This window comes from Empidonax traillii, unplaced genomic scaffold (assembly GCF_003031625.1).
Source record: "Empidonax traillii isolate 1590-97213 ecotype Southwest subspecies unplaced genomic scaffold, ASM303162v1 scaffold295:size639837, whole genome shotgun sequence".
NCBI lineage: Eukaryota > Metazoa > Chordata > Aves > Passeriformes > Tyrannidae > Empidonax > Empidonax traillii.
Window position 1 is genome coordinate 575,754 of NW_020955488.1, and position 17,262 is coordinate 593,015.

General features: G+C 37.9%; 2 protein-coding genes across 10 annotated transcripts in view; one reads left to right on the forward strand and one right to left on the reverse strand.

Annotated features, from left to right (window-relative positions):
* Positions 1 to 13,212, reverse strand: part of GLMN (glomulin, FKBP associated protein) — a 35,544-nt gene extending 22,332 nt beyond the window's left edge. For 3 of the 6 annotated variants that reach the window (XR_003571986.1, XR_003571987.1, XM_027890679.1), the window contains exons 1-15: positions 12,814 to 13,078; positions 11,498 to 11,616; positions 10,922 to 11,047; positions 9,568 to 9,687; positions 8,695 to 8,803; positions 7,332 to 7,578; positions 6,751 to 6,850; positions 4,663 to 4,850; positions 4,141 to 4,194; positions 3,297 to 3,327; positions 2,852 to 2,941; positions 2,268 to 2,309; positions 2,111 to 2,184; positions 1,734 to 1,818; positions 439 to 548 (exon numbers count right to left, since the gene is read on the reverse strand). Coding sequence is in view for 4 of the 6 variants with exons in the window: in XM_027890679.1 (XP_027746480.1) it covers positions 439 to 548; positions 1,734 to 1,818; positions 2,111 to 2,184; positions 2,268 to 2,309; positions 2,852 to 2,941; positions 3,297 to 3,327; positions 4,141 to 4,194; positions 4,663 to 4,850; positions 6,751 to 6,850; positions 7,332 to 7,578; positions 8,695 to 8,803; positions 9,568 to 9,687; positions 10,922 to 11,047; positions 11,498 to 11,563 (1,442 nt within the window). In the remaining 2 variants the exon portion in view is untranslated. Of the gene's footprint in view, positions 1 to 438; positions 549 to 1,733; positions 1,819 to 2,110; positions 2,185 to 2,267; positions 2,310 to 2,851; positions 2,942 to 3,296; positions 3,328 to 4,140; positions 4,195 to 4,662; positions 4,851 to 6,750; positions 6,851 to 7,331; positions 7,579 to 8,694; positions 8,804 to 9,567; positions 9,688 to 10,921; positions 11,048 to 11,497; positions 11,617 to 12,813; positions 13,079 to 13,101 lie in introns of those variants that run through there. The other 3 variants (XM_027890676.1, XM_027890677.1, XM_027890678.1) reach the window with 3 other exon arrangements.
* The window catches only part of RPAP2 (RNA polymerase II associated protein 2), a 29,377-nt gene continuing 25,292 nt past the window's right edge, over positions 13,178 to 17,262 (forward strand). The window contains exons 1-6 of one of the 4 annotated variants that reach the window (XM_027890681.1): positions 13,206 to 13,241; positions 14,048 to 14,093; positions 14,188 to 14,252; positions 14,857 to 14,971; positions 15,615 to 15,713; positions 16,425 to 16,490. In XM_027890681.1, the coding sequence (XP_027746482.1) occupies positions 14,194 to 14,252; positions 14,857 to 14,971; positions 15,615 to 15,713; positions 16,425 to 16,490 (339 nt within the window). In that variant the 5' untranslated portion in view covers positions 13,206 to 13,241; positions 14,048 to 14,093; positions 14,188 to 14,193. Of the gene's footprint in view, positions 13,242 to 13,318; positions 13,392 to 14,047; positions 14,094 to 14,187; positions 14,253 to 14,856; positions 14,972 to 15,614; positions 15,714 to 16,424; positions 16,491 to 17,262 lie in introns of those variants that run through there. The other 3 variants (XM_027890683.1, XM_027890682.1, XM_027890680.1) reach the window with 3 other exon arrangements.

Below are 17,262 nucleotides of genomic sequence, written 5' to 3' on the forward strand. Positions count from 1 at the left end.
ACCTGTGAACCAGCCTCAGAAATGCTGTGTGCTGTAAGTTGCATCTCATAATTGTTATTGCCTTGTGTAAGACAACATACCACATTGCTTTTATTCCTCCAACCTCTTCGGCAGAAAGCTGACAAATTAGATATTCCTCAAGAAATAATACTTTGCTAAATAGTGTAATTTCACATCTGAAGTCTCATATCCTCAGGGAATGGAGGAGGAAATCCATTTTTATTGTTAAAAATCATTGTAATAGCACTGTAACATTCTTCTATGCAGAGTTCATGGAAATAAATTATCATTTCCATTTCTAGTTCTGCAAAATTAAAATACATTAATGTTGTCACCTCATTAGTTACATGACAGCATTTGTCATTGTAGTAAGGTAGTTTGAAGTCTTTTTAAATGATGAAAAAAGGAGAAAGGCCTCTAACTGTGATTACAACTCACCTGTCTGAGTTCTGCAGAAGATCTGTCTCAGCACCCTCTGGAAGCGAAAGTACTAGATCTAGAAGGGAGACCAGGTGATGTCCTGTAAACCACACGTTGTCATATTCCTTCTGAAAAAACAATATAAAAAGTTTAGCTGAGTGCAAAATTTAAATCTTACATAATTTAACAATAATTTGGCTAAAAAAGAAAAGGAAAAAAAAGACTTGAACACTGGAAGCTGTATCTTCTGGTTACTACCTGTGACTGAAGTACACAAAGTAGCCTCTCATAACCCTCCCCAATTTGTCTCTGCATGCCCAGCTATTCTTTTCTATTTCCTTAGAAAAAATTCTCCATTTCTTTATAGAGTACCACCATCAATACAGTTAATATTTGTTTACATAAACATAGCAAATTTTAGAAGGCACCCTTTTTTTTTATATTGAGGTATGCAACAATTAACTTTCTTTATCAGAGACTCTTCTTCATAACAGTGTCAATGGGTTTTTTTAAAGGTGAAATTTCAGAATATACTTTTATTCAATTTTAGTACAAGCCCCTTTTGGAACAGTTTTCATCTTGTTCACCTCTGCTGATTCAATATAAAGGACAGACTATGATCTAATAAATAGTAATTCACTGTCACCTGACATAATTTTGCCAGCATAAAAGATGAATGAATATACTAAATTTTCCTCTTTGACAAAAGGCAGTACATTAAAGAATCAAATTTAGTTTGGAAAAGGCCCTAAGCAGTAAAAAAAAAAAAAAAAAAAAAAGTTAATAATTTAGTTTTATTTAATTTTCCCAAGTTCCCAGTATAAATGATTATAAAATAAGATATTTAAAAGGCTTTAATCTAGCTCCACTCCTTCTGATAAGTTTATTGCTTGCAAAGCACTCATAAGAAAATGCTGACTATCATCAGAAAAACCAAGAAAAAATTATTAATTCTGCCTGGACTGTAGGATTTGAATTATATTAAAAAAATTAGGAACTGTGATAAACCAAAATACTGAGTAGTTCCACTTTAAGAAAGAAACATCTATTTTCAAGCATGGCAAAAGTAATAATAACTTCTTAGAAAAATATAGTAAGATTGTGCAAGTAAAAATATAACCATAAAATTAGAATGTAAATACACATATAAAAAGCCAAAGCAATACTTTTAATATAATCTCCTAATCTTATGTTTCTTTTCAAAGTGGATTTTTTTAATGCATCACTCAAAGTTTAAGCTGTGGACGTTTTCTCAACACAATACTGAGAGAATTTTGAGATAGCAACTTGTTTTTTAGTGGTAACAGCCTCACCGTTAACGATAAGTGAATCTGATCTTTTATATTTTTAATAATGTATCCTTCCACACCAGCATGGTTGCTTGTCTTCAGTAAACACCTTCAAACAAACAAAACAAAGATATTATCTCTTCAAAGCTCAACACTTCGATGTCATTATGGGCTTATTCACTAAGTGGGAGTTTTACCACAGAGAAATTGTATAACTGTAACCTTCAAACACTGGCTTACGTAAGACAGGTGATTTTATGTGAGGCAATTGAAATTCATTATTTATCAAACAATTAACAAGTAAATTAATGTGACTTCTAGATGGAAACTGTCAGAAATCACTGTATCTATGTAATTAGGCTGCACTAAGGCTGATATTACACAGTAACTTGGATGCATACCTGAATAATGTATATTTTCCCTCAGTGTCAAACTTGTCTATGAACAACTGCAAAATACTTAAACTCTTCTTTCTCTAAAGAAAACAGAGATGTTATCAGATGGACTCTCATTAAATAAATTCAGCACTTAACCAATTCTGTAGATAACTTTACATACCAGATGCTCCATGGGACAAAGGGTCATAATTTTCACCAAATCCTGCAGTGGGTCAAAGAAAACGTAATTTCTAATTACATACAGAATATTGCATTAACACTAAAATCTACTCAAGACATTAAAAAGTCCAAACAAACAAAAAACCAAACAAAACCCCACTGCACACTTGATTATGGGAAGAATCTCATCAAAGACATTCACAAGAGCTTCAGTGGTCGAACCCCCAGGGCTGATACACAAGAATACAATCCTTGTACTGCTGGGTCCAATTAGAATGAAGTCAAGCAGCAGATGGGCAAGGAAGAGACAAAACCGAGCAAGTTCCAGCCCTCAACTAAGATCTGTGCCCACCTGCTTCAGTGACCACCCGTACATACACTAAGAATATTTGAATTGTCACTGAAGCTTCACGTTGCAGCAGGTAGAATAGACAATCAATTCTATGCAGCAAGACTCTGAAGGTTTCCATTTAACAACACAGGTGTATTAAGGACAGTAGCATGTGCTCTCTCCAGAACCTAGAGGACAGCGACGTATTATTTGTAACCAAACTTTAAAGACTTCAGTACGTTGCTTCTAATTACCTGAGGTACATTAATGAAATCTCTGAATTCTAAATAGTCATGGAGAAGGCTGTTATCTTCCATTCTCAATAAACTGCTCTCAAACAGATCCTGCAGGTGGAAAAAAAATATGGCAATAATATGAACATATATAAGACATTAATCCATATGCATAACGCTTCATGGCTAAAACAGCTGAAAGTACTCATTCTGATACCAGAAGTTTCCAGGAGCTGCAGTTATAATAGTGATAATTTAAACATTTATGCAGGAGTGTAAAGTTCAATAAATATAAGTATTTGTAACACTGAAGAACACCTAATAAGGTCTCTAAATATTTCTGGAACTATTATCTGAACTATCATTTGTACCTCTCTTAGAAGGAGAAACAAGAGTTTTGCCATTCTTTAAATTGAAAAAACTAAACATTCTAACAATGAAAACTGAATTCAAAAAAACAACTTACAAGTCCTTTAGATAACATAGATTCTTCTGTTCTAGAAAAAAAAAAATCAAATTCAAATTTTTTAGTAAATGGACACTGTTGATACTTCAGAAGAAATATTAGAACAGGAGTCAACAAGAACTTGTCCCTCAACAATTTGCATTCTATTTTCTAAATATAGTATCTTCATTACTCCTCTCAAAGATTTTTAGAATAAACTTGCTTATGAAAAATTAAACATTAGGCTCCTCTCTTCAGGGTCAAATTGACCTTTTTCCCCTCAATATTTATAAATGCTCAAAAGCAATGTCTCATCTCTTACAGGTACTGACATGCTGATTAACAAGGAAAATGAAATGGCAAGCATTCAAGGGGGAAACTTGCCTTCTATAGCACTGCTAGAAGCTATTTGGTAACTCTGCTGCTTAAAGAAGGTGAAATAATCACAATATATAGAAAAGTCAAGTTTCCTTTAGAAAGCCTGACCTTTAATCAGATTGTGTACCATGTCAGAATGCATTCAGATAAATAATATCACAATAGTCACCTTTAGTACTACAATCATTGTTACAGAAGTGCAAGTAAATATACACTAATTATTCTGCATGTATTTAAACTGCCTGAATTTTGTATTTTCCAAATCAAAGTTTCTAAAAATGCTATCACAATACATGATAAAAACAATACATAAATATTTTCAAAAACTTCTTAGTAGAAGAAGGCATCTTGTAGTGGAACTTCCAATTTTAAAGCTCAGGTTTAAAAACCTTCTCTGAACTTATATGGTATGTTTGAAATTTGATTCTATGAATAACTATAAAAGATCACACCCATTACCTAGACCTGCAAATCCCACAAACTCTACCTTTTCAGTAGCACTTCAATATGTGTCATATTGCATAGCAGAAGGTATGCTGGGCTAAAAAAGAAAAATTAGATTACATTAACTGCATAAGCCATATATGTTTGCACATAATTAATATATTTGACAGGATTAGTATTTTTAAAAAATTAAAATATCTTTCTAAAATTTTGAAGTAGACAAAAAAATTGTACATCAAATCACACGTGGTGATTCTTACATGAAAACTGTCTACAAATATGTAATTGAACATTTAATACATATTAATTTTCATCACATGACTAATCTTTGACAGTTTCTTTAAAAGGACAGCTCATCTAAAATTAAACTGTAATAGAGTCATCTGCAAAACTATGTTCTTTATATAAATAATATAAGCTACATAAATATAAATGCATAAAGGCTGACATAAAACTAATACCAGCGAAATACACAGTTTTCATTCATAACTATTCAAAAATAAAGTTCTCTTCTGCTCAGAAAGAATCGTCAGACTTACAGTAAGAGAGAAAAATTAGGTCTTACCTAAAAACCACTGGAAAGCATTCGATACCAAAATGCTGAACAAACATCAGATATGACAGACATGCCAAAGAATCTGCAGAATTCTTTCGCTCTATGTCTGCAAACTCCTGATTCTCCCAGCGTGGACTTTTGCCTTTATGATGTAAAACCACTAACGGCATCAATTCTCTTATATTCCACAAAATGTCCTGAAAAAGAATGATAGATTGCCTATAGTTGCCTTTGAACTACCCGTATACCAATTAAGTTTCAAAGCTTTAACTGTATTTACAGAACATTCTCTTGTACAGTATAAATTAATGTGATATTTATGATACATACACATATGCACACAAAAAGAACCTTGCAGCAAAAATAACTACCATTAGAAGAATGTTCCTAACATGGCAAAGTCCTATTGTATGCACTGCAAAGAAACAGTGAGACAAAGGTCAGCTCGCTGTTGCAGAGTTGCCAAAACAGAAGATTCAGGATCTCACATTTTGGAAAACCAGGATTACACACGGGGCCAAAGCATGACTTACGGACCTGAGTTTCACATCCCGCTACCCAATCCCATAAATACCAGAAGTAAATTTCTTAAGAAAACAAAATGTTAATTCATAATTAGTATTAAAAACGTGGTTTCAGACTGTGCCCAAGAGAAAAGTCAGGATAAAAAGCCAGTTTTTCAGAGCATCCTTCAACTATCTTAACCATGAGATCATCTTCTGGTAATCCCCCTGCCTCCTTCCTGCACATCCTGAAAGTCCTGCAATAAATGAAGTACAGGTTTGGGGAACAAGATTCTCTCTCATTGCACAACCTGACTGATCCACACAGCAGTTCCCATTCCATGCTGAGGCACGCTGTGGGAAAAAAGTGGATGTGATCATGATGGAAAACCCAACTTTTGTTGAAAAATAACAACAAAGCTTTGCCAAGTGCTTTGTGTGCTTCACTTTACAATCTTAACATGTGAATATAGAATTCTGTGAAGAAAATGCTTAGATTTTTAAATACAAATTGGAGAAAAAACATAGTTGCATCACAAGGCAACTTCCAGCCTCCTCTGTGTGCATGCACATTTGCATACATATAGCATATTTATGTGTGCTTTCCTCATCCCAGCTAGCTCCAGGCCTTCCTTTTGAAGCCCATCAAGTTTTAGTGTGTCATTCCCTTCCCAAATAACACCATGAGCCAGCCTCATTAAGCTGGCTTGTTCTCAACCCCTGAGTTTTTCTTGCCTTTGCCCTTCAGATTCTCTTCCCCATTCTGCTGGGGGCCATAAGTGAGTGACTGGGTGGGAGCTTACCTGCCAGCTGGGGTCAAGCCACTAATTTGGATATGTGTAAGAAATGAAATATTCTTTATATTTCATATTCAAAACATGAACAAAGCGCAGCTCTATGTGCAGTAACTTTATTAATCACATCTAGTCCTATTTCTGAGAATATACACACGCTCTGTGTTCCAATATATGCATGGACTGTACCTGACTATCTCCTCATAAGGCTTGGGGTTGCTGCAAATTGGAATTAAATTACCTTTACCCACATTAATCTTGCTGTAATAAAATAAAGCTACTATGTGAAACATTCAAAACCAGAGTAACTGTATTGATAACACGGAAGGGACACGTGCCCACTGAACTTCCAGCTCTAGTCAAGCACCAGTTTAGATTCTTTGACAGTCAGCTGGCACTGCACCAGGCACATCAGAGATTTCACTCTGTGCAACACCTGGATTAAAGGTAACATAGATTCTACCTTGCTGCAATACTGCAAAGATGATCCTTTAGATAGTCTAATAAATTCATACATCACCAAGAAAAAGAACCAGTTAGAGCAAGGCTGCAGCTGCTGCTTCAGAGAGCAGTGCAAACTTGTTTATCGAGGAGCAAAACTACGTATGAAGATTTGTAATTTCCACAGATGGTACCTGGAATAGTTCTAGAACTTTATCTACCTGCATTATCTGAAAGGACCAGTAAGTCACCCCACCAACCACTAAAGCAAGCAAAATGAGCTCTAGAACACACTACAGGTAATTCTGAACTAAAGCACTGGTTTTGCAAACACTGTAATTAATTTTGACTGCACTTACTATAATTTCAGTTGCAAAATGCCGAAAAGGATGTTCTTCAATGCCTTCAAGTTGTTCAAGCTGAGCTGCCAATAATGGGTATTTCAGGCTTTTCATACAGCTGAAATAAAAAGGGGTAAAACTAAATCACTAATATGGTCACAAATACAGAGTATTGTAGTGTCATTGATGACCAAGAATAAAGTCTATACTCATAAGATGCTCTATTCCTGGTATTCCAAAGAGAATTAAAAAGCCCAGCATCTTCTGTAGAAGCATTCCTTAGACTTCACCTCCAGACTATGATTATCCTCACTGTTGAAAATCTGAGAAGCAGAGGAATACCAAATCAGCTTCACAGCACAGCAACTAATACTTCTTTACTATTTCTCTGTACTAAAAAAAAAAAAAAATTGTTACCTTTCTTCTCTCACTTCATAAATATATAAGGCCTATTTAGGGCTTCTTTTCCAAAATACCACATTAGTTAGTGTAAGTTGACAGCATTATAAAAGGTGATTCATTTACTGCCTATGTAATAAATGCCTACCGACCATTTTGTAAAGTAATAGGAATATATCACACTGACATAAAACGCTCACAATTTTAATAATTCTTCTTTCAGCTCCATGTCATCGTATTCTGACGACTTTTCCATGTTTTTAACAACTTCATTCACAAAGGGTTTAGCAAAGTCCACCACTGCATTACAACACTGACAAAGACCAAGTTTGTCTTCTTGTATTTGTTGTTTCGTGTAAGGTACAGGTAAGGAAGTAAGCTGATTCATGATCATGGCCAACGACAAACCCACTGAGTAGGCCTTCTTGTTCTGCAGTTTCAAAAGCACTGGGGAAAGGAAAGAAAACAAGAAGAGGGGAAAAAGAAGATTTTGAGACAGTAAGTTATTACTTAGTAGAGGAAAACATGAGGAAAAACAGTGTGACTACGTAAGGAAGCATTTAGTTTCAGGGAAGGAGCTTACATCAGCAAACCCAGGAGACAAAACATCATCAGCAAGTTTAATGTGCTGTAGTTAACATGACCATGTCTTTGCAAATAACAAATATTAAAGCCATCATGCATTTCAATGTTCCTCCTTTCTCCATAGCACTCCGATGAGGACTGAAAAAAATCTGCCTTTCTAGAACTGGGCTACGTGAAATAATACTCAATTTATCTGACCTGGAAAATGTGTTTATTACTTGACTCCTTTTGTGCTTGGCAAAACCAGAGACACAGGAAAAAAAGTGCCCAGCTTTTCTGCTTAGAACTGGTCTTCACTCCATGGCAGAACCAACAGAGGCACTCCCAGACTGAGCAAGCAGCACCTGGGGCTCTCCACTTTAACTGGACTCAGTGCAGGCTAACTCCAGATTGCCCATCCAAAAAATCATGTATGTCTCTTGTTTAATTCTCAGAGAGTGCTATAGTCAGAATTCAGCTTTATACACAACACTTGGTTTCATCTCACATATCAAAACAGAAACTACCATTTGCTACCTACTTCGAGGGTGTCCAAATCCAACATTTTTAATTTTCGTATGTAAGCCTGAATAATGCTTCCTCCTCACCAATAAAGTATTTCAGTGTACTTCTACTGAAATGAAAGTTTTGTACTATAAAAATATGAACCTGTATGTTTTAAAAGTCAAATAATGAAGAATTTCACAAATCCATTTAATTCCCTATTTCTGTAACAATAGGATGAGTGTTTTACACCACATTCTCGTAACTGTTAAGAAGTAGCTGAATATTGCTTTTTCAACTGATGCTATTAATACCATCTAAAATATTTTTCTAGCAGGCCAATATAAGTAGGAAAGTTGTATCTTGTGTTATTTTGTAGAACATAAGACTGTAAAGTTTGTCAGCACAGATGTATTCTCAAACCATTCCAGCAAAGGCTAAACTGATAATAAATGAGAAAATACTTCAGAAATGGTATGATAAGCTGCGTCTTACCCGTCTGCAAAGGCTGAAGCAGTAACATGACAGTTTGACACACTTGATCTCCAGAGGTTTGCTCAATTTGCTCAAGTAAACCCAGAAACAATTCCTTTGGGTTGCATATCTGCAAGGGAGGACCTCGAGTTAGCTAACTCAGCTAAAATTGTGTCCTTTAGATGAGCTTAACTCATAATGATGTGAAAATCACATCTCTGAAGCTGAGGCTGCCCACCTGCAAACAGAGAGCCCTGCCCACTGAACATGAACTCTGAATACCCTGTACCTTTAAATCAAGGCCAGAGAATAAGCTGCCAAGAGCAGCTTATCCAAGTACTGATGTAGATCCATTATGCAAATATTGTTTGAAACAAATTGTATACAAATTGTATAAATATTTGGCCTTTGGTGTGCCAGCTTTGTGCATTAATGATCCAGCACTCCTTTCTGTGCAGAACTGTAACTAAATCAAATCCCTCCCTCCTGTGTGTCTTTTGGCTTTGCATACTGGGTGAAATATCTCATTTTTCAGGGACAACAATACTGTATCTGTAGTAGGTAAGTGGCAGTTTAGCTGTGGCTGCTCTGACTGCAGCAGTTGGCTATCAAGAATTTTGAGAAGGCAGCTATCTGCTGCCTTCTTCTGGGTAACGCTTTGTCTCTGTTTTGCCCAGTTACTAATTTCAGATGTGTAAGACGTTAATTATCTCTGAGAACACTAAGCCTCTGTCTGCTTCAGATGAAACTGGCCCATGAGTTTAAAAGTTATGGGAAATACAAAGAACACAGAAATATTCATGCCTTGTTTTCTTTGTAAATTGGTGAGGGGAAATTAGGATCTCTCTCTTCCCTATTATTCTCGTGTTATAATCCTGTATTTCAAAACCATACCTGTGCCAACTGATCTAGTATCCTCAGGCAGTGTTCTCGCTTATCATCTTCTTGCTTATACATGAAAATACATCTAACAAGAGGAGAAATGAGATTCCAACCCATATTCTTGATGATAACCTAAAAACCAGATTTTCAGAGAATAAAACAAAACTGTATGTCTTTCGAACCCATAAAGATTGTATATATAAAGAACAAAAGAGATAACAGATCAATCTCCTGGTTGTAACCAACACCATTAACTGTCACTGTCAGTGACAATTTAACAACTGTAACCATAAAGTTCTGTATTTGACCTACACTGTATTCTCTCCCTATAGCTATAAATACAGCTGCATAATTTGTATAGGTTTTTTTCAATTTATTAACATTAACATATATATAAATATACACTTCTAAATGTCTATGACAATACATTTAAAGCAGGACTGAGCAGAGCAATTTTGCTGAAAGAGTCCTTGGACAAATTATGCTTAACCTGAAGGGATTGAGATCTTCAGCGGTTACTCCAAACTCACAAAATTCAAAACCAGACTGCAAACCCCACGTAACACTGCTACAAAAACTTCCTCATCTCTCTGTACAATTTGGTATATTCTCCCAGCTCCCCAAGTGCCCACAGACACTAATATCTCTAATATCTCTTCAAGCAGCGTCAGCTTAGTTGGCTCTTACAAGTTGGCCATGATTATTATATCCATCTGGGGTGGGTTGGTCCCAGTGAGCAACTAAGCACCAACCAGCTGCTTGCTCACTCTCACCCCTCAGCGGGATGGGGGCAAGAATCTTATTGCTGAGCATGATGTTATATGGTATGGAATATCTCAGCAGTTGGGGTCAGCTCTCCCAGCTGTGCCCCCTCCCAACTTCCCTGCTTACTGATGGGGCAGAGTCAGAAACAGAGAAGGCTGTGGTGCTGTACAAGCACTGCTCAGCAATTGCTGAAACACTGGTGTGTTATCAACGCTGTTTCAGTCACAAATCTAAAATACAGCCCTATGCAGGCTGCCATGAAGAAAGTCAACTCCACGGCAGCCAGATCCAGTACACCACCTGAAATCCCTGTCCTGCAAAAGAGGGACACTGTCAGCTTCTCCTACTTATGCTTTTGCCCTTCCTTTTCTCTTTGCATCACTTACTGAAAAACAGTTTATCAGTGGTTTTGTTAAGATTACCATGATTTGGGTTTTCTACCTAAATTACAGAATAATGTGCACTTAACACAGAGCAACTTATCAGCTATTTATAAGTACAGCCTCATTTCACAGTGAAAGTAGCTTTCCCTTCTTAATAAGCAGTTTTATCTATTTAATTGTGTTAATGCACAACTATTAGACTGTAAACTTAAACTCACCTTATTTTTCTCATTTTGAATTACTTCTAATAACTGAGCTGCATATCCATCTTCTAAACATTTCTGACCTGCCACCAGAAACAGATTAAAATCTTCTCCTTTGAAATCAGCTTCTTCTAGAATTTGCTAGAAAGAAAATATGGACGTTTAACTCCCTGCTTAAAAAAGTCAAATAAGAAAATACATGCTTTCATTTCAAAATCAAATGTTGTAACTTATATACATTTTTCACATGTTAAAAAAACTACTAAGAGTTAACTCAGAAGACAAAGCAGTATTTCAATAGCACTTTTAAGTGTAGAATACAGCATCCTGTTTGGAAGATATATTTTCTACAACAACCTGCTTTTGTTCCTGGGTACAGCACTTCCTTCTCCAAGAAGCACAAGGTTTCAAGCATCTTGGGATAAGCACCGCAGAGAGGTCAATGAAATGGGGAGGCTGAACTTAGCTGCCCAATGAGGAACTCTGCTAAGAACTGTCTTTGCTTTGAGGTCATTTGGTTTTACTTATAATATATGAAGAGAAATGCACACTGCTTACATTTGTTACTTTTAAGGAAAGAAAACTACTTACACATCTTTGTATTATGGCTTGAAGTTCGTCAACTGCCATTGTAGTTTGACTGTGTTCTTCTGGCATCAAAAACTATTATAAAGAGTGCAGTATTATATCACATGAATTTAAAATAGATGTTGAAAAATAATTACATTATAATTAATTTATATATGGAATTAATAATTACATTATAATTATTTTATATGAGGAATAAGAATAACCTAGACAGATATTAAGAAGACTACGTGATTAAAAAACAAGGGAAAATGCATTTTTAGGAAGCGTATACTAAATTATTCTATTCCTAATATTTGCAGGAGATAGTATTACACTCAAAAACAACCTGCATTCTATGCACAAGGAAGCAATTTTTCAAGTATTATCTGGGTCATTAAAGAAGTTTGGAGGCTTTAGCTACGACTTTGGGCACATACATTGAAAACCGCAGGAGAGTCTGCATGCCAGGTGTGGATGCTCATGACACACTACACTTCCTGGGACTGAGCTCTGAGCAGAGGAGCTCCTGCTCAGCCCTGACTGGAACACTCTAACCCTGTGTCTGGGATGTGCATAGCTGATGAACCCCCCATGCCAGTTTATACAAACAGTCCAATCACCATCAGAAATAATTTCCTTCTTTCTAATGTTTAGGTTGGGGTGGTTCAGAAGCCTTTTACCTCTATGTACTATAATTCAAACCTTTCTTACTAAAAGCAATAAAGTTAAACATTTGAGCAATGTTAAGTATATAGAAAGTTTTACATAGCTAGGACCATAAATTACAAATAAAATCAAGCTTGGTTATCCCATGTGATACATCATAGCAGCTCTCACAATCTTTATAGTTTCAAGTAATGCTATGGGCCTAAACCTGGCTATGTGATCACTATGAATGTCAATTAGCCCTACATCTGGTTAATTAGCTATCTATTCATCAAAACACAGCATCTCCACATAAGGTCCTCAGCCTTTTCTCCTATGTTTAACCTAAGCTACATCAGACCAGGATAATAGTCTATCTGGATGATTACACAAAGGGTGCAATTCATGAACGCTTAAAAAGCATCTGGGTGTGACCTTAATTATTCAAAGAATAAACAACTCCCTTTCTATTCTCGACGGCATGATTTAACATTTTATGTCGCTGAAACCTATCCATTGTATCTCTTGTCATTTTCACTTGGTCATTACCACATACTTTATTACTACATGCCGTACTAATTGAGCTGTTTATTTCACAGAATGTTACTAATCCTTCCAGAATAACGTAAATGTTCTTTCGAACGCAAATACTGTTGCATTTTCACCCCTGAGTAACTTTACGAGGTACTTACAGCCTTGGGACTGCTCCGAACACCCACCGCGCTGCTCCAGGGATTTACCGGCCCAGCTCGCAGATGTCTCCGGCCTTAATACTTAATCCGGTTTCTAACTAAATCTTTTCGGTGGTTTCAGCGGCAAGTGGGCAGAATCTGGATCATATGAAACGTTCTATTAATACTCACCAAACTTCCTCCCGATAAACATACACCCCAGCCCCTTCCCTAGGTGGTACAACACTGAGCCTGCCGGCCTCAGCCCGTAACACGCGGGTAAATTAAAAACCACAGAGCAGCCCTCACCTCAGCCCCGTCCGGCCGAACCCCTGAGCTCCGCCACCGCCTCTCCCAGCCCGGCTCCGCCCCGGGTGAGAGGTCGGCGGGCGGGGCGGCGATGGCGGCGATGGCGGCCGGCACGGGCAAGCCCCGCCGGCGCCGCGCAGGTGGGCTTCGGGCTCCGCGCCCGCCCCTCCTCCCCCCGCCTGGCGCCTTGGGCTCTCCCTGTGCCCTCAGGCCGGCACAGCGGCGGACTCGCCCAACTCGCTGTGGCGGGGGGAGCGGCGGGACGGCTCGGTGGGCCTCGGCCGGGCCGGGTGCGTGGCGCCATGGGCGGCGGGACGGGCGAGGCGGGTCCGGGACCCGCCGTCCCCTCGGGCTCTGCGGGTACCGCCCGCCCCGGCCCGCGACAGCGATCGTGCAGCGGGTTCGAGCGCTGCGTCCTTGTGTTCGAAGCATGACACCCTGGCATCTCCCCTCCCCGCTGCCCTCGTCTCAAGGGGGCCCAAGCCCCGGTGTCACCGCCCGTGGGGGCGCGGGCCGGGGGCAGCGAGGGCGGCCGTGGCAGTGGCGGGTCTGTGGGAGCGAGTGCTGGCCCTGCACCCGGCTGGGAGCAAACCCAGCGCTGGGGCCGCCGAGAGGACGGGGCGGGGCGGGGGTAACGCTGCGCCGGAGAGCCGGGGCGGGAGTGGCTGGCACAAAATTACTGTCAGAATTATTCTTCCCGTATCTTTTTGAGTATACAGAACATGATGAATGTATGGGAGGTGTTGGGTCTGCCTGTCCTCACACTTGTGTCTAAGCAACACTAGCTGCTGAAGTCATGGCCATCAAAAGCAGGTTTCCAAGCAGTTGTCTTGATTATGCTTTTAGAGGTTTAGGGGTTTTAATGTTTTTCATCTTCCCGTATTTTCCAGTATTAAAGAAAGTACACTAACTTCTGTATTTCTACATTTTTATATTTGATTTCTAGGAAATAAGCAATCAGCTGCTCCAAAGAATGAAGATGCTGCTCAGAGGTATAGTTTCTGACTGACAAAAAGTGATGTTTGTGTCATTTTACCTCACTTTGAAATTGCATTCTCTGCCTTGCATGTCTTTCGTCTTTCTCAGAGTACCATGACTACCTGCAGGAGATCAGCATCAACATCGTGCAGGCTTGTTTGGAGTGATGCTGTGTAACTCCTAACAGCATGCACATAGGTGCATTGTATAATATACTAAAAGTTTATGAATCCAACCTGCACAATTGCATTTCCTTATAATGCTTGCTTTTTGCCATCTTAACTTCTTTACACTTATTCACATTAAAAAGCACTCTGGAAATCTAGTGTAGTAGCATTTGTTTGATTTATTCTTTCTTTTACTTTGTAACCTCACATGCAATCATGTCCTTTTTTCTTCCCACTCTTCACGTCTTATCCAGCTCCTATTCCCTTAAAAACACTCCATAAATTCTGTGTCCTAAGCTTTTTCACCAGCCAGTTCCTGATTTCCCTCTTGCAAGAAGAGTAGGGCCACCTTGAGTGGTGTATTGCAAAGCAGTTAGAGTCAATACTTTTCCTGATCAGGGTGGAAATAAAACAAAATAAAACAAGGTTGGAAATTCCTTTGTGGTTATAACAGAATTACTGGTCCAATTACTTGTTGCTTTGTTTGACCGACATGGTGTGATGCAGAAAAGTGTAAGCTACTGTATTTCAGAAAAAAGATAAAGATATGATTGGAAATTTGTTTATGAAAATCTGCGCTCTGTGTCATTCAGTGTCTGTTCTGTTATAGGAAAGCGGCTCTGGAAGCTGCTTTGAGAAAGAAGATTGAATTTGAGAGAAAAGCGTTGTCTATTGTTGAACAGCTCCTGGAGGAGAACATTACTGAAGAGTTCCTTCTAAATTCTGTAGGTGTCGCACGTTTTCGTACTGTTTTGTATCTTAATGTGCTGCTTTTTTTTTCCAAAGTTCTTGGACAATTTACTGCAGTTTAAAATAGACAAACCATTGATTGCCTCTCTCATGAGCTGATGATGATTGCCTTGTTTTCAAGGGTTCTGCAGTGAAAACATGCCCTAGTTTTGCAGGACTGTATATAACATTTATGAATCCTCACTCTATTATCACAGCCTTTTTATATACCTCTGTGGTTCTGGACTGGTAGATGAAGTATAAATATTTAGGTCTACATCACATCATCTGTGAATTTAGGCAAAGTTTCTATAAATGCACCACAGTTTATCTGGCAGCACAGTCTTGCTGGAATAGTATGATTATTCCTGTTAAGGTTGTAAAAAAGCTGGTAAATAGGTGTACAAAACATAAATAGAGGAAAATTATGAAGCTCTTGTATATGTAAAAAGAAGTGCCCGTGTCTGTCTTCTTTCTGTTTACCCTTTTATAATTTTTACTGTGTAGGTTTTAAATGTTGTTTATTAAACTTACTAGATAACTGATAAAATTTAAAATACTTACCTGCTTATGAGATGTTTGAGTACAAAAAATGTATTTTCCAGTTTCTGTTGTTGAAGTATTTTCTTGTCATTTTAGGGAAAGTGCATTACTCCGTCTCACTATAAAGACATTGTTGATGAACGGTCTATCATCAAACTATGTGGTTATCCTCTATGTCAAAATAAACTGGAAAATGTAAGTTGCTTTTCATTAATGCTGTTATTATAAGAATCTCTTCACAATTTTGATTCTCTTGCATTTTCTTTAAAAAGACTAAAATGCTGCCAAGTAATGGGGTAGGCGTCATATCACTCCATTTCAGTATAATCCTTCTGAAGTGAGAGGTAAAATTGGATCAGTAGGCAACAGTTACTGCATGGCAAAATGAGTTAGCATCTGCTTTGACAGTGATAAAGATCAATGAGTTAGGGCTTCACGGCCTTCCTTTGTGCATGAGAAAATTTTCTAATCTTGTTCTTTTGTCAGTATAGCCACAAGTGTCTGTGAGAAGGATCAAAGAGAAAAAGTAATGCAATGCAGGAATATTATTATGTGAATACATATACATCTGCTGTAAAAATGTATGTCATGAATCAAGGAAGGACCTGTCTGTAATTGCTCAGCACTTACACATGAGGAAAGTGTCTGCCACGGCAGCTCTGTTGTTTTTTATTCATCACTGACTTCCTTGTAGATCTAAAGTTGTCTTCGACTGGTAGTGAGATGTATATGATTGAAGATAAATTGAGGTTCTTACAGCTGAGAAGGTACAACATCAGAATTGAGAGAAAAGGTGTTTGTAGTATGCAATTCAGTTAAAGCAGGACATATTACACTTAAGAATGAAGTTTTCTGTGTAGTCACCATGGAAATAACAGTCTTGCTGGTGAAAACACTCTGTTTTAGGTGCCAAAGCAGAAGTACAAGATTTCAACAAAAACTAACAGAGTTTATGATATCACTGAAAGAAAGGTATGGTAACAAGTTTGTTTCTAGAATGTATTTAATAGTTGCAACATCAGAAATGCATTTTGTAACAGCATTCATATAGTGGCTTTGATTTAGAGCCAATGTGTTTGGTTCTTACAAAAAATCATTTTCACGAGCAGAAGGTTTTTGTGCATTTCAGTTTCCAGGTGCTGTCTTTGGTAAAACGAAAAACCCCACGTATTTTCTATATTTAAACATAACATGGAAAATTTTGCTTGGCTAGCAGTTTGAATGTGGTACAGCTGATCTGTGATAGACATTTGTGACATGGGGTTGTATAAAAGTCATCTTTGCCACTTCACAGGATATGCAGTCACCTGCACATGTTTAGACACTAAATTGTAAGATAAATGTTTCCAGTTACAGAACAAATTTCTTCATTGTCATCCCTTCCTTTCCTCTGGTGACAACTCCACCATACATGAAATTCTAGGAATTGCTTTTTCAGGCAGCCAGGCAAGACTCCGAGAAGAAGTGGGATGCTTTGTCTTCTTCCCTTGTGATGCAAGTGCGCAAGTCAGTTTTTCAAAGATGCTGCAAAATTTTAGGTGTTGTTCCAAATATTGCAAAAAAACAAGTTCTGTTGCTGACCAACATTTCATTATTAAACACCTGTCTTTTCATTATTAAGCGCATGTCTTCTAAACTGTATGACCCTGTTGGGTTATGACTTGTTCTTTGAACAGTTTGTTGGGGTTTTTTTAATTATTGTTATGTAGAAGTCAACACTGGTTTGCTTCTCAGTATGTAATGA